Below are 25,052 nucleotides of genomic sequence, written 5' to 3' on the forward strand. Positions count from 1 at the left end.
ATAAATATATACAATCAAAAATATGTAAAAGCAGGAAAAAAACATTTAATTTTTTTTTAAACGTGTAATATATTAAGACAGAGATTAGCTGTAAGTATATGTAGTGCATGGCAATATTGATGACTGATTAAAAGTATACCGTATGTGCAGGTCCTCAGGACGAGGAGGGGGAGGGAAGGGGGGTCCTCTCCCTAGATATTTTAGAAGGATTGTACATTTCTGGTGTCTTCTTTGTGACATGAAGAAAAAAACGAGTATTCAGAATCCGGTCTGCTTTGTCGTCACAGACTTGCTTTAACTGAATCTTGGCTCTTTATTGCTCATCTCCATGCTTCACTGTTGTGTTAGCTGCATGGGCAGAAAAAAAAGCTCTATGTATGTAATATATGAAGTGTAATAGTATCCGAAAGGAAGATGACTGTGTTACTTGTTTGCGTTCTATGCACTCTTGTCATTTTTGATTATTGCCACCAAATATTGCTGTTACAGTCTCTGATGCCAACTGTCGCTGCACTTTGGATTTTTCTTAGAAAGAGGCTCGAGGTTCAAACCTTTTAAGATGGAAAGTTTTTATGAAAGCCTATCATTCCACTGTCTTTGCTGTAAATAATTCAGATGACGACACCTTCCTTCACTTCAGTCATTTCTTTCCCAACCCCCCTTCCCCATCCCTCATGTTTATCCTCTCCTTCTTGCTGCGTCAGCAATATTGTACATTGCGGCACTTTGGGACATCGTACGTGAGCATTTCATAAATAGGACTGTTTGGGCGTGGGGAAATCAGACATTTTCTCCTCTCTGGACACATTCCTCCACCAAATGTCACGTTCTATTTTTCTACATCACCTATGTATACGTGTACAGCGCTTCTGTTTGTCCTGTGCTCAATATTTCAGCTCCTGTCGAATCTGTAACTTATGAAGAGGAAACAATTTGCCACATGTCACAGACACATGGCCCTCTCTCTAAATTATTAACCATGAATGTGACATATTGTGCATTTCTATGAGAAATACAACACATATCGCCTGCACATTGCACCCACACGTGGATAGACACTGACTGAAGCTCTTAATCAGGTAAATGTTTCAATTTGTATTGATGCTCACTCTGGGTATCTTTGGAGCCTAGTGATGAAACAAACTCTTTGTCCCTCTGCTCATTGATTCAGTGATCTTTCTCTGTGTGTCGTTAAATGAACAATTTGCTTAGAAAAAGCTTTCTACACTCACTATACCATCAATAAAATTTTGAATGTACATAGAAGCATTTGGGTGTCTGTCAATGTGAGTCTTAAAAAGAGAAACTTCTCACACAGCTATTAAGAAAATGCTTGCCACTTTATTCCCCCAGTGGACAAAAAGGGTCCAATAATTCAGGGAACAAACGCTAAATAAAATACAAAACGGGTCCTCTATAAATGGAAAATATGAAAATACACTTGCCCTTGTGGCTATCAAAAACATGAAATACCGGTATATACAGTGGAAATGGTCCTAACTACAGACGAGGAACACACAACACAAAGCTCTTAACTGGATTTTTCAGTCACACTCAAGCATTCAGTGACATGCACGCAACAATCAGTAATCAGAAAGACATTCTCCCTTCATCCTGAACACTCTTCTCTTGGTTAGAGTAACAGAAAAGCTAAAATAACTTCACCTGTCTCAGTCTAACTTGAATCAAACTGTAAAGACGATAATAAAGGTGGTAATCCACGCTGATCAGAGACCAGCTTTGCATTTCTGTGTCTGAGAGACGTTTTTTATCAGCGGTGGAGCGCACGTTTTGTCCGCAACACCTGACAAGCGCTATAATGTGACGACCTTCAGCTGTCCTTGTCTAGCGTCGTGGTGGCCAGGGTCACTGTGGTGATCGGCTGCCCGATGCCATGCATCTGCATGCGAGCCAGTTTCTTCTGCTCGCACTCGGTCACCAGGCTGTTGAGCTCAGCAGCGCTGTAGCCAATCAGAGTCCTCAGGTCACACACAAACTTGTAGACAAAGCGCTTGCCCTGCACCTTGCAGATCATGTCCCCGTCGTAGTAGTATCTGAATGAAAATACAAAACTCAGAATTACACCAAAGTATATCAACTGATGAGAGACAACAGATATGCAGATGGCTTTCAACAAATGAATAATGGACAATACATCAGTGTATCCGTTCTTTTATATTACAGCAGCTTTACATTTTAAAATATCAGAATAATCAGGTTTGTTCTAAGTTCTCTTTGTAGCAGAAAGAACCTCACTTCTTCCTCTTCATATCCTCCTTTCTTGGATCGTCACTCCTGCCTACAGGCCATCACTACTAGGGTGACAGTCAATCAGCTAAACATCAATGGCAATAAAAGTTATCCTGACTTCACAAAATAAACCCTTTTGTTGTCTCTAAAGATGGTTGTCAGGTCCACACTTCCCAAAGCGTCAAAAGTCTTAAAGTCATCTTGGACAATACTCTTTATTGTTCACATCACATTCGGCCTACTACCACCCACTTAAGATTTCTAGACTTCTTTCTCAACACAGCACTCAAGTCCTGGTTCATGTCCTGGTTGCCTCTCATTTGGATTACTGCAATGCCACTCTCTCTGGTCTCCCAGAAAATCTCCTTAATCAGCTCCAGACAGTACAGAACTCTGACCATATTACAGCCATTCTCATCCAGCTTCATTGGCTCCCTATTCCTCAGCATATCCAATGCAAGATTTTCCTTCTCGGTGACTTGGCAGCCCCATATCTTTCAGACCTCCTTCATCCTTACACCCATTCCCTTTGCTCAGCTTGAGCTGCTCTCCTGCTGAGCGATGGGTGCCAGAGCCTTTAGGTGTGATGCACTTTGTCTTTGGAATTTACTTCCACTTCACTTTTATCGCCTAAATTCTTTGACACAGTTCAAATCGCACCTCAAAACCCTGCTATAACTAAGCTACGACCATTTCATTTATTATGTTTTATGTTTATTTTAAAGTGGGCATGTTGCACTACATGTATAAAGGCTCATTTACACCGTGGTGCCCTGCTCTCAAAAACCTGACAGATGTCACACTGTCTGTGAAGCTGGATTTAAGATAAGTGTTTAAAGTTTTGAGCGCCATCTTGTGTCAGTACAGAATGTGTCATCTCCAGGTTAATTGGTTAATTACTGCTAATAGACTTACAGTAGTTTATTTTAGCTAACTAATAATAATAATAATAAAAAAAAACAATAACTCAGTCAGAAAAAAGGGCACTGAAACTGAAAATAAGGGGATCACTCTTCTGCTGTCCCTGGCTGCAACAATGAGATTTTTGTTAAATGGTAAATGGACTGGTTCTTATATAGCGCTTTTCTACTCTTTCTGAGCACTCAAAGCGCTGTACATTAACCCATTCACACCCATTCGCACAAGCACATTTTTCTAAGTGCTTTCTAAGTAACATTCACACACACATTCATACTCCGATGGATGCATCGGAGAGCAATTTGGGGTTAGTATCTTGCCCAAGGATATTTGGCATGCAGACTGGGGAAGCCAGGGATCGAACCACCAACCTTCCGATCAGTAGATGACCTGCTCTACCACCTGAGCTACAGCCACCTCCCTTAAGACATCAAGGATCTACTGTCCACTTTCACTCTGTCTCTTAAGCAGTAAGTGGTTCTCCGTTGTTTGGCTAGCTACACTGACAGGAAAATCCCCCTTTTAGCTGTAATGTTCAGGCTTGCAAAGGGTGTGTTTGAAGGGCGCCAAAAAATAAAATGTACTATTGTTTTTATTATTGTTATTACCACATAAGGGAAACAGTCAGCATCATCCTATCGGCCTACTACTGGAAATATTCTGTTTTAAGAAGACTGCAGTTTTGACGAGGTAAAGAAGTGCCTTAGGTCCATTGGAGCTGACTATAGGCAGATTTACCCCGCTTTGCTGAAGGTGACCCACCGTGGATCCACTAAGATCTTCAGAGATGCGGCTGAGGTGGAAGGCTTCATCGAGTCGCTGGACGTAACTCCTGCGGCTGATGACGAGTGAGAACTGGTATCCATTCCTCGTCCCACTCAATCGTGGATTATTATTTTTTCCCACACCTCAAGTAGCTGCCTATGGTTGACTGTTCATATATATTTCTTACAATTTTCTCTTCCTGTTTTTCGGCCGTTGCATACACGGTCCCACTATCATTACCGTTCGCTGTGAGGTCGACTAGAATCATCCTGCTGAACATTTGCGGTATGTTATGAGCGTTGCTATAACTCTTGGGTGTTTTTTTTTCTTTTTCTTTTGGGGAGGGAAGTATCTTCTGCCGTTAGGAAACCTCTACACTCGAGCTCCTCCACTTCAGGAGGGGGAGAGTGGGTTCTTTTTATTTTTGTTTTGTTTTGGTAATGTTTAGCATTGTTTGTTTAGCTTGGTATTTGTTTACTTATTTTGTTTTGGCCCGGCTCTGTTTTTTTGTTTACTTGCGTTACTCTCATTATTTAATTTTAGGAAGATGTTCAGTATACTCCAGACTCTATTTGAATAATAAAAGACCAACATGTCAACAGTGAACATATGTACCTGGAATGTGAATGGTATCCATACGCCTGTTAAGCGAAGAAAGGTCTTGAATTATCTCAGAAGTGAGCAGGTCCACATTGCTTTATTACAAGAGACGCATTTGAATCCTATGGAACATGCTAAACTAGCGCAAGGGGGATTTGGGCAAGTCTTTTTTTCATCCTTTACATCAAGGAGCAGGGGTACAGTTATATTAATTAGGAAAAATCTACCATTCACACCTCTTGATTGTATAAGGGATAATAATGGCCGTTTTGTTATTGTGAAAGGTGTTTTATATGGAGAGGAAATCGCCATTATGAATATTTACTGTCCCCCTGGTCACCCAGGAGACTTTTTGATTACAGCCTTCACAAAATTTGTGGACTTAAATGTTAGAAACTCATTCATTGGTGGGGACTTTAACTGTCATTTAAACCCAATTTTGGATAAATTTCCTCAGGGCAAACCATCCCTTTCACCTCAAGCTAAGACCCTTGTTACCTTATGTAGGGAATTGGATTATGTTGACGTATGGAGGGCACAGCATTCTGCACATAAGGAATTTACCTTTTTTTCTAAAGTACATACTTGTTATACAAGAATTGACTACTTCTTTGTCCCAAACCTTATTTTGCCATCAGTTACGTTTAGCTCGATTGGTAACATAGTTATATCAGACCATGCAGCAGTTTTCCTTCATTGTAACGTCAGGAATCCGGCCCCCCAGGATAGACATTGGCACTTTGACCCCTCTATCCTGTACGATCTTGGATTGACAGGCTACCTCACAGAGGAACTTGGACAGTTCTTGTTAATTAATACACCCTCCACAGATAACTCGTCGTTACTCTGGGAGACATTAAAGGCCTACTCAAGAGGTCTCATTATTTCATATACTAAAGGTAGAAAGCGTAGACAAGCAGAGCAAAGGAAGGTTTTAGAATCCAAGCTAAAACACGCAGAAGGAGATTATCTTAAAAAACCTTCTACGGGTAAACTCAAAGAAATTTATGCTCTACGTTCGGCATTAGACTGTCTACTGACGAAAGATGCAGAGACTAAAATTAGATTTGCTAGGCAAAGGTTATATGAACATGGTGACAAACCTGGGAAGTACTTAGCCTACCTGACTAAGAAGAAATCAGACTCTCAGAACATCACTTCAATCCAAGATGCAAATGGTAAACAGTTTTTTGACAACACCAGTATTAATAATATATTTAGAAATTTCTACGAAGACCTTTATAAACCGCAAATTCAGACAAATACAGCAGACCTATTGGATGTATTTTTTGCCCCTCTTAACCTTCCCAGGGTGTCTAAAGACCAGAACCTCAAATTGGACTCTCCCATATCAAAACAGGAGGTATTAGACGTCATTAAAGAGCTGAAGGCTGGCAAAGTAGCGGGACCAGACGGACTATGTGCCGAGTTTTATAAAGAATTCAGAGAAATTTTAGCCGGCCCGCTGCTGAACATGTACAATGACTCCTTTAAAAAGGGTCTCTTGCCCAATTCTTTAAGGGAAGCCAATATATCCCTTATACTTAAAAAGGGCAAGCTACCTGAAGATTGTGCCTCCTATAGGCCAATCTCTTTGTTGAATGTGGATCTAAAAATCCTTTCCAAGATATTAGCAAAACGTCTGGAACTTTCACTCCCCTCGCTTATTAATGAGGACCAAACGGGTTTTATTAAAGGGCGCAATTTATATAATAACATGCATAGGTTGTTGAATATGATCCAGTTCTTCCAACAAAAATCTCTGCCTGGTGTGGTAATTTCCCTTGATGCCGAGAAGGCATTTGACCGTGTTGAATGGTCTTACCTGTTTTTTACACTACATCAATTCGGTTTCAGTGGAAACTTTATAAACTGGATTAAGTTACTTTATAACAATCCCTGATGATGATGTACTTGTTGTGTTGACTCGGCCGGAAACATCAATCCCCTCTCTGGTTGAAACTATTAATAAGTTTAGTGAAATCTCAGGCTATAAAATTAACTTCAATAAATCAGAAGCGATGCCATTGGGCAGTCTGAAACAAAAACCACAGGCCCCTTCTCCATTTCCCTTCACTTGGTCCCCACAGGGCTTTACGTATCTGGGGATTAGGGTTACCCCCGCCTTTGAACAGATGTATAAAAGTAACTTTACCCCCCTATTTGAGCAGGTCAAATCAGATCTAGAGAGATGGAAGTCCTTACCGTTATCCTGGCTCGGTCGTATCGCTCTTTTGAAAATGAATATTCTACCCAGGTTACTTTACCCAATACAGATGGTTCCGACCCTTTTTCCACATAAAGCTATCCAAACTCTAAATGGCTGGTTCAGCTCCTTTGTTTGGGCAGGGAGGAAACCTCGCCTTAAAATATCCACGTTATGTCTTCCATCCTCAAAAGGGGGCCTTGATTTCCCAGATATAAGGAAGTATCAGCTGAGCACCCATATGCGTATAGCTGCCGATTGGGTACAACAGCCTTCTCCTGTCTGGTTGGATATTGAGAGCTCTATGTCTAAATTCCCTTTGAAAAGTTTGCTTTTTGTGGGAAAACTTAAGACCTTAACGATGTTTTGTAGAAACCCACTCACATTATCTACTGTTAAAGCTTGGCGAATGGTTCAAAAATTAGAAGGAAGGTCTCACTTAACATCTCTTTTCACTCCCTTATCCGATTATCCTCTTTTTCTGCCCGGGACCACTGACCCTGGCTTTCGGAACTGGGCTGCGAATGGTATTTCCACCTTTTCTGACTTAATGGACGGGTCTAACCTCATGTCCTTTGACCAGCTAATCTATAAATACAACATTCATAGGCATGACTTCTTTAGATATTTACAAGTGAGGGACCATATACAGAGGGCTACAACAATACTCACTAATCAAACTGTCTCTAAATGTGAAAAGCAGATATTTCAGCCAAACTTTAGAACTTCTATAAAAATTTCTTATGGCCTGTTAACAGAATTTGGGGTCACTGACACAACCAATTTGAAGAGGACTTGGGAAAAGGAATTAAATATAGAGATCAGTGACGAGGTATGGGACAAAGTTTGGGAGAATGCTAAATCTCTGAGCGTCTGTAATAAAGTTAAGGCAATCCAAATTAAAATCCTACACAGAGCTCACATATCACCTTCTCAACGCCATAAATATAATTCAGACCTTTCTCCGCTGTGCCCTAAATGTAAAATAGAGGTGGGCAACCTCACGCACTGTCTATGGTCCTGCCGGAAAATACAACAATTCTGGTTCATCATAAAGTGTGAACTGGATAAGATCTTCACCACTGACACTGAATGCAATCCACTGTGTATGCTACTTGGAGTGGCAAACGACAAAATTAGGCGGACGTTTGGAAAGCAGCTCTATGCACTGTTAACATTCTGTGCAAGGAAATGTGTCCTCTTGAACTGGATCACGGACACGGCCCCATCTAAGACTCAATGGCATCGGACAGTATTGGAATATGTGTCACTAGATTTCCTAACATGCAAGCTACATAGTAGGGACAAAAAGTTTCATAAAATATGGGACCCATTTATGGCGTATGTCGGTTTGGATATTTCTGGTATTTTCTCACGGGCCTTGGTATAATGCAAGCAGATCACTGCTATTTTACATATATGTATTGTTAATCGTATCTCATAATCAAAATGTCTGGATTTTCCACTTATTTCTTTGTATTCATGAGCCGGGTTGCCAGTCTCTTTGTTTTGTTTTGTTTCGTTCTGCTATGTTGTTGTTTTGGTTATTTGTTTAATTTTGGTGTCCGTGTAAAGTTTAAAACTCAATAAACACACAGTTTAAAAAAAAAAAAAAAAAAAGACTGCTGTCGCATCTGCAGGAGGAAGCCTTGCTAACTTGCAGCTACACTCTAAATCGACTTTGTACTGGAAAGTTGGCAGCATGTTTAAAGTCAATCTCACTGCACCAGACATTTGTCTGCGGTGCCTGTGAGGTAATGGCTTATGTCTGGCTCCAAACTTTAGATAGAGTGCCACAAAAAGTCGCTATTAAACAAAAACACACAAACCTGAGGGCTCGACTGAGCTTCTCATAGTTCATGGTAGGCTTGTTCTTGCGTTGGCCCCATTTCTGTGCCACGAGCTCAGGCTGGTTGAGTTTGAACTCTCCCTCCTCGCCTACCCAGGAGATGCAGTCTCTTGCGTCCTTGTCGGTCAGCAGCTCGAGCAGAAACTGCCACAGCTGGATCTGACCATTGTTACCTGACAACAGAAAAACAACACAAAATATTTGAAAAAGATTATTCAAATATAATGTGTGTATCTGCAATAAAAAGACAATTTAACAGCCACAACTGATTAGAACATAACATTAGAAATGGTGATAGGAGTATTTTGTACCATTACTAAATCTGCCAATTCTAAATGTATTTAACTATTTAGTCTAAAATAGCACATTAAGGAAGGTTTTGTCAGACAAAATAGCAAAAAACGTTGCAGTTTGAATGCAAAGCAACATTACTGTCAGACTGTAAATTTAAAAACTAAAACCTAAAATTGGTGACAAAACTCTATCCCTGAACACTTTTGAAAACTTTCTGACTTTACAAAAAGTGAGTTGCCTAGAGAGCGGCTGTGTGCGTGTGTCTTACCTGTACGGTTCCCAGGTGAGCTGCGCTCCTCCCCTCCTGAAATGCGAGGTGCTCTGGGACCACGGTTCTGTTTTAACACCTTTATAGCAGTGGGTGTGCTCACTTGAGCTGGGATTATCTGCACAGCTGGAGGAACAGATGGGAAAACTCTTCATTAACATGCGTTTTGGATCTGAATCTATTTAATAAATAACTTCCTGTTAAATATATGGATTTTGTCCAGAGTTTAACGAGCAGAACTATGTGGAAGGCATGGTCATGTATAATCAGACAAGATAACCCAAACAACCGAGGGAATTTACAAAGTTTAAACATAGCACAAGTTCTTTCTTTTCTTTTCTTTTTTTTATAAAGCTCTGACTTGTATTATGAGTATGAGTCTGTGGTCTGGGAGAGAGTCCTCAAACTCCCTATCTGCAAAATACAGTATATAATGACCAATGTTGGGCAATTAATTATACAGTTACTTCTTCAAAAAAGAGTTATGCAAGTTTTTTGCAGCTGTTTACCTAAAAATGCGGCCAAGGCGGGGTTTTTTTTAAAATAAACATTGCAAACTATTTATAGAACAATCAGGTGTTCTGCATCAAAATTGATGCCACACAAATTATTTGTGCCACTCCAAAAAATAATTTCTGTCCACTATGAGATAAAAGAGAACAACAGCCTGATACATCTCCTGTTGTCAGGCCTGAAGGTATCACTGCTGTAACACCTGTAACATTCAGCAGTCGCCTCATTGTTCTGACACACACAACGAAACACAACAAACTATTGACTACACTACACACTAACTACACAAGATTTGTGCTAAACGTTGCAAATCTCTCACATCTCAAAACACCATCGTCACTCCTAAAACTTCCCCCTTCCTAAACCACTAAATGTCATGTTGCCATATCATTTTTTGATTTGTCGACATGATACATTTTTCCACTAATAGGAAAGGGTGTTTTTGGTTTTGTTTTTGCTTACAGGCGGAGAGCGCTTTCGAGCGTTTTCCTTATAAAACGCCGTTTTTACCGCTTCATCCTGCAGTAAATATAAACGATAGTATTCAGGAAGAAAACCAAACATTGCATATATTTTTATCATAACTCTGGTTTTACGTGGCCGATCAACACAATTTAAAAACTTTTATAAAGTCCACACTTTGTCCGTCAATCGTTCCGTCTGTCCTGCTCACATCTCCAATGGTTGTACACGTTGTCATAAACGTGGCTTCACTCCACATCAGCCACGCCGCTTTGCAAGCTAAAACATCTGTCATAGCGTGTCGATGTTGATTAGCTGCGTATATACGAATGTGAATCGCATTATTGGCTGGACTATGGAATAAGGTGGCATTGTTCTAATTCCATACGGGAGCAGACAGTCACTTACTGACTAACACTGCAAAAGAGAATTGTCAGAGTATTAATTTTAATTTCAATTCAGGTTAGATTTTTTTTTTGTGCGCAACGCAGATTTTCTGTGCACAGAGACCATGCCAGCAGTGCGCAATTGTGCACACGCGCAGCTTAGAGGGAACATTTGTTCATCACTCATCCATTTGAGTTCTTCAGTGTAAGGTAAACAGTTATTTTAATCGTCTTTTAGATGATTTTTCACTCTAACACTTACGCTGATCAATCGTGACGGTGGCGTCTCCTCCAGACTGGTCCTGGCTGGCCAACACGTCTGAAATTAGCACAAAATATTAGTTCCATTTTGGCATGAAAACACATTTTATTCCATCAGCAGAAACAAACATTTGAATCAGACTTACATTTGCGAAGGAGTTCCAGGTGACTCCAGAGTATCTCTCCATTGGGCACTTTCTGAAGGAACTCCTCCTGAGTGAAAGTGCAGAGGTCTCGCCCTGGGATGTGAATGCTTCCTATTTCCATCTCATCAATGTTAAACTCTTTCATTACCCACACGGCCCAGTGGATCACCTGATCAGCAGACCAGAGCATAGGGTCTGAGGAGAGAAACCTCACACATTACCAACCGTGTTTGTGTCTTTATTTGTTAGCACAATAATGATTGTTTTCCACTAAAATAAGGTAGTTCATTCAAGTATTCCTCACCGTACGGTATGCCCAGGCGGACTTGCTCTTTCCGGTAGCCTTCGAGAGCTGCGGCCCAACGTGTAACCTGCTCTGAGGTCTCATCAGACAGGGCAGACCGCTCTACAGCAATAAGCTGTCCCTCCTCCACCAGAGCACCCTCTTCCCCTGCTGCATCTGGATCAATCACTACTTCAACTGTTTCTACTGGCTTTACAATCTCCAAGATGTTCAACCTCTCCTCTCCTAGAAACAAAAGTAAAAACAATGCATTTTAAAATGTACTCTCTCTTTACTGACTTGAGTACTTGATATGAAATGTGTCACGCTTTTGGTACCTGGTTTGGTTATTATCTGCAGGCTGAGCTGCACTGTGCCATCAGTCTTTACTCCCTGATCGAAGAGACTGTGATCAGGGTGGAGCTAAGAAGAAAAGAACAGATAAAGCAAGACAGCAGTGAGAAACAGTTCAACCCAGGACCAAACAAAAATAATTTAATCATGAACAGATCATGTAAGGTGTCATTATCTAATTCTTACCTGAATGTCCTGCAAACAAATTTCATAAGCATCCAATGAGATTTGGATACGAGGCTCCAAAAGCTTCTTCAGATTACCAATTGGTTCATTTATGTCGATATCTTGCTGAATCAAGTCTGACGCAGTGATGGTCTGCTCCTCAACACTACAAATCAAAAAACATGAGACAGAAATGTAAAAACACAGCTGCTGCATGAACAAATTAATTGTTTTATTTATGCAATCATCTCTCTCACCCTTCTTCCAGGCATGCCTGTTTCTCCCGTTCATCTATCTCGATCTCTATCATCTCTTCTGGCTCACTTTTAGACATTCTGCTGGGATATAACATTTTACCAACACGAATATAAAGTGACACATTAAACAAAAATTACTGTCAACCAGATAATCAGCATAAAAGGAAAGAACCAATAAACTCTTAATTAGGTAGCTGGCCACACTACCTAATTAATCACTTAAAAATGCTAAAATTAAACTAAAACTATAATTAGCTTCTATCCTCACTGTTAAATTAAACAGCTAATTTTAATTAGAAAACCCAAAAATCTATCCAGCACATCAAATTGATGTTTGTTATTATTAGTGTTGTTGTTATTAGTGATTATTAATGGTATTCCATCCATCCATCTCCTCTTGCTTATCCAGTTTACGTTCACAGCTCGGCGGGAGTCCAACCCAGGTGATGGTGCTAACCAACACAACACCATGTTGCACTGACTTATCAATGCATGTGCTTTTGTTTTGTTTTGTTTGGAATAACTTTATAACATGAGATGCACGATTATTATTTTTTTTTCAGATCCAAAGCAGGCCTCTGGGGGTCACTACACATGTAAGAAGGACTGGTCCACATATATTTATATGGGGAAAGAGTCTTTGTTACCTTAGTTACTTTTAGACAATCCATAAACAAAAATATATTTTAATCAGAATTTAATTAACCCATTTGTAAAGACTAATATTGATTAAATATATTTTTAAATCACAAAAATTATTTTAAACAGCCAAAGTTGGTGCAAGCAAATTTTGGTTTTGTAAAACAAAATTATAACAAATACAGTATAAAATCATTAAACAAAATTTATCTTTTTAGTCAACTAATAAATTAATCAAGTAATATTTTTACTTAAAATTGTAAAAAAAATAAAAACAAAGGTTGATTTTTGATAGAACTAATAATCATTTAAAATAGTAATTTAAAGTTTAAAAAAACTAAATAAAAGTGGATATTTAATTGATCTTTTATTCTTCTACTAAATTACTAAACTTACTTTCTTAAAAATATTTAAGTAAAAATAAAGTGAAACTAAACATAATAGTGGTTGTTTTGATATAGCTTGTAATATTCTAATAAATTCCTAAAATAAAACATACTTGAAAAACGATAGTTAATAGATTTTTTAAACTAACAAATTATTAAACGAATAATTACGTTCTTTAAAAAAAGTTTAAAAATAAATATGAAACTAGGTATTAACAGGGCAATATCACTACAATAACACCTTTCTGTTGTAATTTCTTTAATCGAAATAATACAAACAACTGATGCATACTACAGTGTAAATAACAATGACGACTTCACTGTCATGTAACTTAAAGAGCATACTGTGCCTGTTAAAAAAAACAGGGCACTTTGATGGGGGTTTTCTACCATAAAGGCCTCTCAGCCTCGACTCCTCATTGGCCGTCTACAACAGTTCAGTGACTGCTAACGTTAGCCAACTCGAGGGCGAGGCTGTGGCTTCTAAAGGCCAACTAGTAGGCCAGTAGTTACAGAAAATAGTAACCAAGTATAACTACACGTCCAAAAAACGTGTTGAAAAAATTCACCCAACTCAAATTTATGCGTTAGGCTACACGTGTACAGTGAAGCAGGCCTTCAAAAAAACAAGTTAGCTTAAATATAGCAACGCGGGGCGAGGCAGCTGCATTACACAACCATCGATCCCGGCGTGCTAAACAACCGTGAAAATATCCTATAAACTCCGAGTGCTTCGTAACTTCAGCAAATCTTTGTTAAAACACACTTTAACTCTGCACGTAGAAAACTTTTAAAACGGAAATAGAATAAACGGAAACAAAACAGCATAGGGCAAATGGAAAGGAGCCGGAAATCCTGGCTAAGGTTTTACAGCGTTGCAAGACTTCCGAGAGCAGCGATGATCGCTCCAACGACAAGTTTTAGAGGAAAGCGACCGAGATACACTGAAACAACGCTCGTTTAGACGTGTAAATGGATAATAAGGGGAAGAAAGAACAAAAAAAATCTGTTTCACCGCGTATGGAATTATACCCACCCTGAGTTTGTGGTTGGACGGTAATCAGCACCGCGACAGTACGCAGCTTCTCCACTGTGCTGTTAGCAAAACAGCTAACTAGCGACTGCTATAACAACCAACGTTATTTCTGTTTTCAAGCCGAAGAGGAAGCAAAAGTCCGAGGGAGCCAGCGTTAGCCTAGCCTTTGTGGAAGTTGGCTAATACTGTGGGTTTCTGCCTCGTAGGTGGGCGGCCTCTTCCCAGCAGGCTGACTTGGAATCAACAACACGCTAGCTAGGTTAGCTTTGCTGCTTGAGCTACATAAAATAGCGGGAACACCCCAGATACAACAAACGTGACGACGGTGTGGTACATTTTCCTCACAACAAGCATATCTGTCTCTGAAATAATCATACCTCTTAAAATTTAGACCTTCAGAGATGTTGATGTTCTATTGTGGCAGATAATCGGCAAAAAAATGCACACAGTCGAGTGATATCATGCAAGTTTTTAGCCAACTACACTCAATCTGAGGAGGGGCGGAGACTAACCGGAGAGACTGTAGTTACCTTAAAGTGTGTGTAGTGAAAAACCGCCAGCTAAATGTTTCCATACTAGCTGGACGTGCATTTCTCAGCTCCAACTTTGTGGCAATTTAGGAACAAATGTCCAGTCCAGATGTATCCTGACTAGATTGGCATTAATGGCTAAATAAAACTGCCTTTTAATAGAACCAACTGTAAATATAAAGGTCTCTTGAAAAATGTTACCATAAATTTAATCAGTTTACTGCAACCATGCTCCCCCGTAACTGATTTTTTCTCCTTAATGTATGCTACAGACTGTTTTCAGTTCTGAAAAGCGTGTGAAAAAGTATAAGTTTTGTACTGGGCTATTTCAAATATTTGCAACAGTTCCTCTGGGCAAAGAAATGAGCTGTATGCATCCCCAGATGATCCCCTATCTCAACTTCTTTTTCCTTTTAGGAGTAGGCTGAATTTTCCCCTTTTGACACACACCACCTCTGTAAAAAGCAGATTTCTACTAAGATTATTAGGTTATTCTCACTTTTTTTTTTTTGGTGTTCTCTTTTCTAACATGTTTGGGTTTTTTTTTTGCTTTAAACTGCATTTTAAGTTGCTATTATATTTTTATTTCTGATTATTCCTACTTTTTATTTTGTACAGAACACTGTGACTGTCTGTCTGTGAAAAGTGCTTTATATCAAACATGACATAAGTAAATATATAAACTTTACTTTTCAGGGTCTAGTTTCAGTTTTTTGTCCTATATTGATGTGCATTATTATAACTGATGGGATTATAACTAATAGGAAAGCTAAATCATTAAAGTGTTATTCTAATTGATTGGAATAGACCCTACATGTGTTTTTGCTGTTCATTTTTTCGTAAAGGAGCCGCAAACATAATGCAATGGACCAGCCAATCTATCCACTAAACATGTGGTTATGTTTCCTTTTGATTCCCTGTAATGTTTTGACATGTAAAATATAGAGATTACTAAATAAATATCTCCTGATGAAGTCCATAGGATTCATGTTTCCTTATTTTATTTGTAAAACATTGCAAGTTGGTTTTGTGTGTCATTTTCATGTATTTCAAGGTGTTAGATGTTGCAGTAATTTATCATTTTGTTTTTTTTAATGATGTAATCATGAAAGCTAAATCGATAAATTATTAAACCATTTCTAAGGAAAACAAATACACACAGGTACATGTGAACTGTTGTTAAATCCTGCATTTAAACAGGTTGATGCATTGAGATTGAGATCTCCTTTTAAAAAACGTTTGTGTACAGAAAGAAAAAGAATACGGGGATTCAGACAGATGCAGATCCAGTGAAATCAGAGACTTGTTGCTTGTTCCATTTAAATCTAATTTTTGATTTAATAGTAATCAAAGAGCGGAGGTAATCAGGCAATCTTTGCTGTATAACTTTGGAAATAAACATCACACAATGCTACCATCGCACCTTTTCATATTACAGCAAGATTGAATAAGAAAAGATTCAGCTTTGATAAATTACAACTGTGAGACCGAATCAAGAAACTTGAAGATGGATGCAGAAGCATGCATATTAGCAATATTACCATAATAACACAGAGACAAAATTGTGACTTGTAAAGCTATGTGATGACTAATGATTGAAAAACAGAATTTGTTTCAAAATATGAATCCAATCTTTCTTTTTAATTCTCTTCATAGGTGTTCCACATGGGTCTTAAAAATGAGACTAGCATCCAGGCAGAGTCTTAAACATCCATAAGAATCAGTAGTTTCATTTTGTTTCAATATGGACTGGCTGGATACTTTTAAATAAGCTTGTGTATAATATAGACCTTGTTTTATCAGAATTTAAAACAAGTTTAAGTTGATTAGTGAATTCTGAAATATGTCAACTCTAGATTTGCTAGATTAAGGGTCGAATTAGCTGCATATAAAATAAATAATCAGATGTAAAATCTGTAAGAGTATGGGGCTTTTGTACAAATATAAATGATTTTTCTCTGTTGAGGAATATTTTGGAAGTTTCTAGTCTTAAAAAAAAGAAAAGGGGCGAGAAACAAAAGAAACTTTAACTCTTGAGCCACACATAAATAAATAAATTGTAACCGTTCATTGTACAGTGGATAATTTCACTTAATGATGCCACCATTATGCAGTTGAGCACATTTTACATTTTACATTTAAATGACAGTTCCCTATGCTGGCAAAAAATAATAATTTTACAAAGATACTATGCATGGGTGCCTTATAAACTGTTAAATTGTTTTATTATTAGCGCAGACAGAGGTTAGGCTTTTACTTTGGAGGCCCTTTACCGGAAATACAATTGTTGACGCTACAAGCGAGCCAAGATGGCGGAGTACCTAGCATCCATTTTTGGGACAGAAAAAGATAAGTAAGTATTTAATGTTAACTTGGTAATTTCAGTCTTATTTTTCATCTGTTTATCCTATGGCTACTTTTTACTGACAGTATTTGGTCTTGTGGTATTTACAGCATGCAGCTGGCTAGGCTTCTGTGGCTTTATCTGCTAGCGCGATATGCTAGCTTTCGCAAGTGAAAAACCGCGCCGCTCGTGCTAAAAGCTAGCTAGCAACATCTGGGTGATGAACAGTGCTGAGCTGGTCAGAAAGCAATCACAGCGGGTAACTTTAAATGAAAATATAGTAAATTCACTAATCAAAGTTGAGCGTAAGCGGTGCACAAACTAGACCCTTTATTGGCGTTAACAAATATCATACTTTGTAAAACTCACACGTGTTTGAAACAATGGAAACCTCCAACATACTACAAGTGCTCCTTAATCGCATTTAGGTAAATAAACTTCGTCTTTGTAATTTGTCTAGACCGCTATTTTATTCATTGTACTGTTTTCTATTGTCCTCTTTCCGAGTTGTAACAGTTAATTTGCTGAACCGCCAACAAAAAAGCGTTTTTATGCCCAATGAAGCAACGTAGCCTCGTAGAAATGTAAAGCAGACATTGAAATGAAAGCGTGTAAAACTTCATGGGTTGTTATTAACATTTTTTTAATATTAATACTGAGTGAAAACGGTTCAATACTGAGTTAAATGATCATGTAAAGTGAAAGTGTAATGTGTAACCAGCAGTAGTTTGGGTGTATTAGAGCAGGGCGATCTTGAAGAAATTGAACTGATTTTTTGTACAATAGAATTTTGAAATTTACCATTTAAGTAAATGGTACAACTCGAAGGTGATGGAAACGTACTTTCTTCAGTATTATAAACAATTCTGAAATATTGGGCCATACAGTCATCCGAAACAACAGTTGAAGAAGAGTGTGCAGGCAGGAGTGTCAGGGGCGAGACCTGCTATGATGTATGGTTTGGAGATAATGGCACTGAAAAAAAAAACAGTTGAATATGGTAGATTGACATCAAGAATGACCTTGATAGACAGGATTAGAAATGAGTATATATGTAAAATAGGATGGCTCAAGTTGAGTGATTTGGAGACAACGATAGAGAAGCAAGGTTAAGATGGTTTGGACATGGTGAAAATACCGGACAAAGGATGTTGAATATGGAGCTGCTAGGAAAGAGGGAAAAGAGAAAAACAACAAAGACAATTGATGAATGTGAGGGAAGAAAGGCAGATTGAGGTAGGAGCAGCTGGAAGAAGATACAATGAAATAAGAAATAATGTCAGTAGTCGTGTAAACTACCAAGAGTTCACAGGGTTTTCCATACTTGTTCTTTTTAATGTTATTTGTTATGTGTTGTATGTTTTCTAGTCCCATCTAGATCGTTTAGGCTATCAGTTTGTTTGTTTTTTTTGGATTCAGAAATATTATTAAACATTTTTCAGTGCTCTTAATATATTTTGTCTTACAGGGTGAACTGCTCTTTTTATTTTAAAATTGGTGCCTGCCGACATGGTGACCGCTGCTCCAGATTACACAATAAGCCGACATTTAGCCAGGTAAGTTGCCGATCCCCCAGTTTTATTTCTAGTATTTAAATTGATAAAAGAGCAGCACAGACCTCACAGAAATGGCAGATAAGAGTTAATAAACTGCGCACAAAATAAAAGTGTACTTTACAATCAAAATTTTTGATTTTGGGATTGGCTTGATCTGCTAAATATTATAATTTGATACCCAATGTGTATAAGTGCTCATCACATCGGGGCAACCGTGGCTCAGGGGGTTGGGAAGCGTATCTGTAACCGGAAGGTCGCCGGTTCGATCCCTGGGCTCTCTGTCCTGGTCGTTGTGTCCTTGGGCCTACCGCCTACTGGTCATGGCCAGAGGGGCCGATGGCGCGATATGGCAGCCTCGCTTCTGTCAGTCTGCCCCCAGACTGGTGGAGGCTGTGGCTACAACCGTAGCTTGCCTCCACCAGTGTGTGAATGTGAGAGTGAATGAATAGTGGTATTGTAAAGCGCTTTGGGTGCCTTGAAAAGCGCTACATAAATCCAATCCATTATTCTTATTATAATGATTATCATCATTGATTATCATCATCAACGTTTGTGTTTCAGACGATTGCCCTCCTGAACATTTACCGGAACCCCCAGAACAGCGCCCAGTCTGTGGACGGCCTGACCTGTAAGTAAAAAAAGAAGAAAAGAAAATAGGGCAGAGATAGCTTAGTGGGTAGAGTATTCGCCCCATGATCGGAACGTCAGGGGTTCAGATCCACCGAATGGCTCCTCTGAGGTACCCTTGAGCAAGGTACCATACCCACTGCTTCACTGAGTGAATGGGTTAAATGTAGAGGACTTAGCAATTTCCTACAGGATTGATAAAGTATGCGTTATTACTATTATTATTATTATTAATATATATTAAAATATTACTATTATTAAAAATTTAGTGTTAGTGTCTGAAAAGTTATTTATTTTTTATTGACCTTTACCCATGTTGTGTCTGTGTGCCAACCGTGCTGCTGCGAGTAGGCAGCAGTTGAGATTTAAAGTGACACAATGAAGCGAAGCTTATCAAGCCCTTTCTAATATTTTTATTTACATAGTTAATTAAAGTCAATGTGTTAGCTGTACTTACAGAAACACGCCAACTGAAAAGTGTCTTCTATCTGGAATATAGCAACAGTTACACTGTGTGTAGATTATTCATGTCTACATCTTAAGCACTTATTCACTGGATTTATTTATTCTGTTATTTATAACAAACTGTTGGTTAGCTGTTTTTTAATCTTATTCGACATTTGTTACATTTAAAGGTTATCTTGGTTTAACCTGTGTTGTTTGGATCACAGACAAATTAGACATTAGAGTCTGAGGTTTAGTCTGAAAGAGCGTTCTGCGTACAGGGATTTTAAGACCGATATACTGATAATGATATTTGCTGATATTAAAATGTAAAATATTTAAATATATCTGCGGATATGTTTTATTTACTTTCAAGCATATAAAGTATAAACAGATTTCCCAAACAGATGCGAGCTCTCCCTGGCTCTGCTCAGATCAGCTCCTAATTTCTTGCTCCAAGCATATGTTGCCAGTGCCACTCATGACTCTGTTTTAGGGTGTTTCTCATGTCTCTTCTTCCTTTTTTAAATTTTCATTTATCAGATATTTTGAATGCTAACTCACACCTATTAATTTAAAGAAATACATTTGCACTTTAATTACATTTACCACCTGAAAACGAGCAGTTAATGTGAACTGACCATTGATGTCATTGCAAGCAATTATTTTATGCAACTTAGTATTTGTTGCTGAAACTGTGAATTATCTCTAACCACTAGGTACCATCAGTGACACGGAGATGCAGGAGCACTATGATGAGTTTTTTGAGGTAATTCATTCCATTGTGAAGTATTTATCATGTTGTGCCTCTCTGCCTCAAACCATGACCGCACCACTTTTCCACTGGTGCATTTTTTTCTAACCGTGTTTAAGGTAATTAATGAAGATCCATTCTCAAAAACTAAAAATAAAAGATGCAAAGTTGTTGGATTGGTGTGACATCATGCAAAATATAGTTTTTGTTGGGCAATTGGATGACAACTGATGTCATTCTGATGTCTGTATGGTGAACGTCAACCAGCAATCAGTTTGCTTAGTCTAAGATAAATACTGGATATGGGGAACAGCTTGGGTTAACTATCTTAGGTAAATAGGAATTACAATTACAGGAATTATTAATTACAACTGGGCTCGTCAGGCACTCTTCTTGGCTGCAGTGGTTATTATTATATTTACATGCTTCCAGCTCCCGTTTCTGCTGGATGACAGCTCGTACTTTTCGACTTCCTTTTTCTCGCTCCTCGCGCTCACAGACACATCACGAGTATGGCAGTCCATTCTCCCTGCTGCACGGACTACACTGCCCATGAGGCTACATTCTTTAGGGCTATGCCTGTAGCATTCTGTAGCTTAGCACAACAATAACAACAAAAAGGCGCTCTCTCACCCAGGAAACACAGAGTCGCAGAGAGCGTGCGATTCATTAAAATTCTGAATCGATTTTTTAATATAAATGTATTTTGCCCGAAATGCCAGAATCTCTGGTGAAATCTCACAAAATTTCAATAACCACCAAACAGCTAAACAGTAAATGAGAGCAGGTACACGGATTCTGCACAAATACTTAAACACACAGTGCAACCCGCGGATCAGAATCCGTCTTTCAGTCGGGGCTGAAAGACGACAGCTCGCTGATTCTGATCAGCGGGTCCGTGCTTTGTGTTCACGCCCTTTATGCGCGGATTCTAAAGCTGTTAGTTTTATCTCTCTCCAAACAATATTGACCGAACCAGCAGCAAAAGAAGATCCAAACTACGCTTCACATAAACATCGTCATGAATTCACTCTGACTTTTGCTGTTTTGCTTCGACCACGATGCACAGCTCTCGCTCTCTCTCTCGCTCTCGCTCTCTGTCTGTCTGTACTTCAAGAACAGTTTCCTGTCTAAAAATCTGTTTTCTTCATTATTCGCTTGCTTGTTACGCACAAGTCTACCGTTGTTTACAGCGGTGTCGGCCGACGTTTTTTTTCTCGTTTTATATACTTCCCAAAAGAAAACCTAATTTTTGCCGTTCAATAGGCTTCTGAACAAATTTAAACTTTTTAAAATTATGCAAAATGCAAAACGCTTAGCCGTGTCTCTAATAAAACCACTGTAACTTCAGAGGTAATATTCATGTGTTGATTAACGGTTTTCTTTCGTTTTTGATGTACTGCAGAATATTTTTATAAAATCCCAGGCCAGGAAAATCACCTTCATGTTTTTCTGTGTTTTATCTTCAGCTACTTTGACACAAAGGCATCTTCTGTGATGCGCACACCTTTGATAAAGTCTTGCGTGTGTCAGCTTCCTTTTTATAGATACAAAAATATGTAAATGTACTGATCTGAATTATATTTCTGACTGTCAAAATTTCCCAGATTCAAATCGAATTGAATCGAATTGAATTGAATCGAATCAAATTAAATCAAATCGTGGATCCAATTGATTCGGGACCTTGTGAATCGGAATTTAATTGATTCTAGAAATCAGTGACGATACCCAGCCCTAGTCCTGACCCACGACAATATGAAACAGGAAAATACCGCCGTGTAATCCATTTATTTTAACACAGTAACTGTATTCTAAATACCACCTTTTTAAATGGTAACTGTAACGGAATACAGTTACTCATATTTTGTATTTTAAATACGTAACGGTGGTACATGTATTCCATTACTCCCCAACACTGTGCGCACATAACATCAGACTTGACTTCTCTATCATTTCCTCACAGGAGGTGTTCACAGAGATGGAAGAAAAGTACGGCGAAGTGGAGGAAATGAACGTATGTGACAACCTCGGTGACCACCTAGTTGGAAACGTGTATGTGAAGGTGAGTGTCAGGCTTCCACTTTCCCTGAAATGTAGTGAAATTTGGCTTTGATCCACTGACATAACTTTTCTCTTCGACTGCCATCTCTCTTTTTAGTTTCGTAAAGAGGAGGACGCTGAGAAGGCTGTGATAGACCTAAACAATCGGTGGTTTAATGGACAGCCCATCCATGCTGAGCTGTCTCCTGTCACAGACTTTAGAGAAGCCTGCTGTCGCCAGTATGAGATCGGGTGAGTTTTACATCAAAGGAAACAGCAAAGGAAACAGGAAACAGGGGGGTGTTTGTAGCTCAGGTGGCAGAGCAGGTCAGCCACTAATCAGAAGGTCGGTGGTTCGATCCCAGGCTGCCTCCTAGCTGCATGCCAAATAACCCCATGTTTGCCTACTGGTGGTGGTCAGAGGGCCCGGTGGCGCCTGTGTCCGGCAGCCTCGCCTCTGTCAGTGCGCCCCAGGGCAGCTGTGGCTACAATGTAGCTTGCCATTGCCAGTGTGTGAATGGGTGAATGACTGAATGTAGTGTAAAGCGCTTTGGGGTCCTTAAGGACTAGAAAAGCGCTAGAAAAACCCATTTACCATCTTACAAGCTGTATTTAACCCCAAAAGGCCTTACAGAGGGTCCAGAACAGGAATATCCAACACAGTCAGATTGGGCCAGCTTTCTGATACAGAGTCAGATTATAATATTTTGGTAAATTCACAGCCAGTGAGCAGATGCCTGGTCTTTTTTTTTTTCCCCATTGCATTATTCGCTCTGTTCAGCCAGCTGCTTCAGCCAAAGCCAACACAGTATTTCCAGTTGTTTAATGTTGTGTACCACATGTAATAAAGGACAGCTTCAGACAGTGTCCTAAACTGTTTTTTCCAACATTGAGTTCATTTGCAAAACCAGCTATGTGTTTCCAATAGTTCAGTATTTAATTGTTTTAGTGAACTAAAGTGAGGATGGTAGAAATATGATATTGTTTAGCAGTGGTGAAATTCTTGTTCGGTATAGGTTTGGCCAGTTTTGATTATTTTACCTTGTTTTATGTATTTATTTATTTATTGTAAAAAAAAATTGTGCTGGAGAGAAACAAACTCAGATCTGTTCGGCAATTTCTGATCATTTAATCAGCACAAGTAAAACCTATTTGCCAATTAGCTGATTCATTTTAGAGGTTTAAAGTTTAAAGCAGTGTTTGGTATCCTATTTATGGTGCGCCTAATGAAAGTCACTGTCACAGTTCACTCATGAGTACTTCTTTTTTAAGTTCAAGGTAAAGTTTCTAACTAGAAGCTTCTGTTTGTTCCTGGGAAAAGTAATTAAATTAAATTCATTTTTATTTATAAAACGCCAAATCATAACAATAGTTGCCTCAAGGTGCTTTATATTGTAAGGTAAAGTCCTTAAAATAATACAGAGAAAACTCAACAATCAGATGACTCCCTGTGAGCAAGTGGTTTGGCGAGAGTGGGAAGGAAAAACTCCCTTTTAATGAGAAGACACCTCCAGCAAAACCAGGTTCTAGAAGATTCTATGGAAGAGCTAGAGATTAATAATAACTAATGATTAAATGGAGAGTGGTGTATAAAGTCATAGTGATTGGAGAGAAAGAACGGGGAATGAAAAGGATACACTTAATGCATCATGGAAATCTCCCAGCAACCTACAGCTATTGCAGCATATCTAAGGGAGGATTCGGGGTCACCTGATCCAGCCCTAACTATATGCTTTAGCAAAAAAGAAAAGTGTTAACCCTAATCCTAAAAGTAGACCAGGTGTCTTGTCTCCCAAATCCAAACTGGGAGCTGGTTCCAGAGAAGGGGACCTGAAAGCTGAAGGCTCTCCCTCCCATTTTACTTTTAACTACTCCAGGAACCTCAAGTAAACCAGCAGTCTTAGAGTGAAGTGCTTTATTGGTGATACGGTACTATGAGGTCTTTAAGATGAGATGGGGCCTGATTATTCAAGACCTTGTATGTGAATTATTTTAAATTAGAGTCTTGATTCAAGAGGGAACCAATAAAGAGAAGCCAGTATAGTAGAGAGATGGGTGAAATATGTCCTCTGAGTTCTCTGATTCTTGCTGCCCTGGTTTTCATATGCTTTGTGTGCTCTCTCCACAGAGAATGCACTCGTGGTGGTTTCTGTAACTTCATGCATCTGAAACCCATCTCACGTGAGCTGAGGAGAGAGCTCTACGGCCGTCGAAGGAAGAGGTACAAACTTTGCATATCAGGCACATCGTTAAATCTTCGGATGTTTCACATTTTGTCACAGTTCCTAATCCTCTACCTCCTCACACCTACAGCCGCATCAGGTCTCGGTCTCGGTCAAGAGACAGGCGGTCTCGCTCGAGGGACAGGGAAAGAGACAGGGACAGGGGTCGAGGAGGCGGCCGTGACCATGAGAGACGTCGCTCCAGAGACAGAGAACGTTCGGGGCGATTCTGAACTTCGAGCAGTGACTACTTGCCCTCCCTGTGTTCATCCCTGTCTTTTTTTAAGTTTGTACCCTTGCAGATCTGTTTTGGGACTAACTGAAAGGTAGCTGTTTCGAAGATGTGAATCCACTGAGGAGTTTGGTTTTTCTTGATTTCTGAAAATGACTTTCACTTCATTAAATTTAAATTTGTACCAAACGATAATGATTACTGAGTCTCATTTCATATTTTATAGTAAGCATTCATTTCAAAATCAGATATAGCCACTGATGAG

At 39.0% G+C, this 25,052-nt stretch overlaps 2 protein-coding genes across 5 annotated transcripts; one reads left to right on the forward strand and one right to left on the reverse strand.

The window, feature by feature from the left end:
• Positions 1 to 210: 210 nt before the first annotated feature.
• On the reverse strand, positions 211 to 14,578 carry gabpa (GA binding protein transcription factor subunit alpha). 4 transcript variants are annotated; one of them, XM_085135081.1, is made up of 10 exons: positions 14,039 to 14,578; positions 11,978 to 12,058; positions 11,742 to 11,886; positions 11,540 to 11,624; positions 11,223 to 11,447; positions 10,919 to 11,113; positions 10,774 to 10,830; positions 9,151 to 9,276; positions 8,569 to 8,761; positions 211 to 2,054 (listed from the first exon to the last, which is right to left on the reverse strand). In XM_085135081.1, the coding sequence occupies exons 2-10, from the start codon at positions 12,052 to 12,054 to the stop codon at positions 1,832 to 1,834; spliced, it is 1,326 nt and encodes a 441-aa protein (XP_084991207.1). In that variant the 5' UTR covers positions 12,055 to 12,058; positions 14,039 to 14,578; the 3' UTR covers positions 211 to 1,831. The 4 variants fall into 4 exon arrangements, with proteins under 4 accessions (XP_084991207.1, XP_084991204.1, XP_084991206.1 ...); XM_085135078.1 differs by having other exon boundaries at positions 11,978 to 12,055; positions 14,416 to 14,577; XM_085135080.1 differs by having other exon boundaries at positions 14,416 to 14,577.
• Positions 14,579 to 16,807: 2,229 nt separating this feature from the next.
• Positions 16,808 to 24,976, forward strand: u2af1 (U2 small nuclear RNA auxiliary factor 1). Its single transcript, XM_085135086.1, has 8 exons — positions 16,808 to 16,921; positions 18,381 to 18,468; positions 19,030 to 19,096; positions 20,259 to 20,308; positions 22,257 to 22,355; positions 22,452 to 22,585; positions 24,462 to 24,554; positions 24,647 to 24,976. Exons 1-8 carry the CDS (start codon positions 16,878 to 16,880, stop codon positions 24,786 to 24,788), a joined length of 717 nt encoding a protein of 238 aa, XP_084991212.1. The 5' UTR covers positions 16,808 to 16,877; the 3' UTR covers positions 24,789 to 24,976.
• The last annotated feature ends 76 nt before the right edge of the window (positions 24,977 to 25,052 follow it).

Source organism: Neolamprologus multifasciatus, chromosome 16 (genome assembly GCF_963576455.1).
Source record: "Neolamprologus multifasciatus chromosome 16, fNeoMul1.2, whole genome shotgun sequence".
In the NCBI taxonomy this organism is placed as follows: Eukaryota; Metazoa; Chordata; class Actinopteri; order Cichliformes; family Cichlidae; genus Neolamprologus; species Neolamprologus multifasciatus.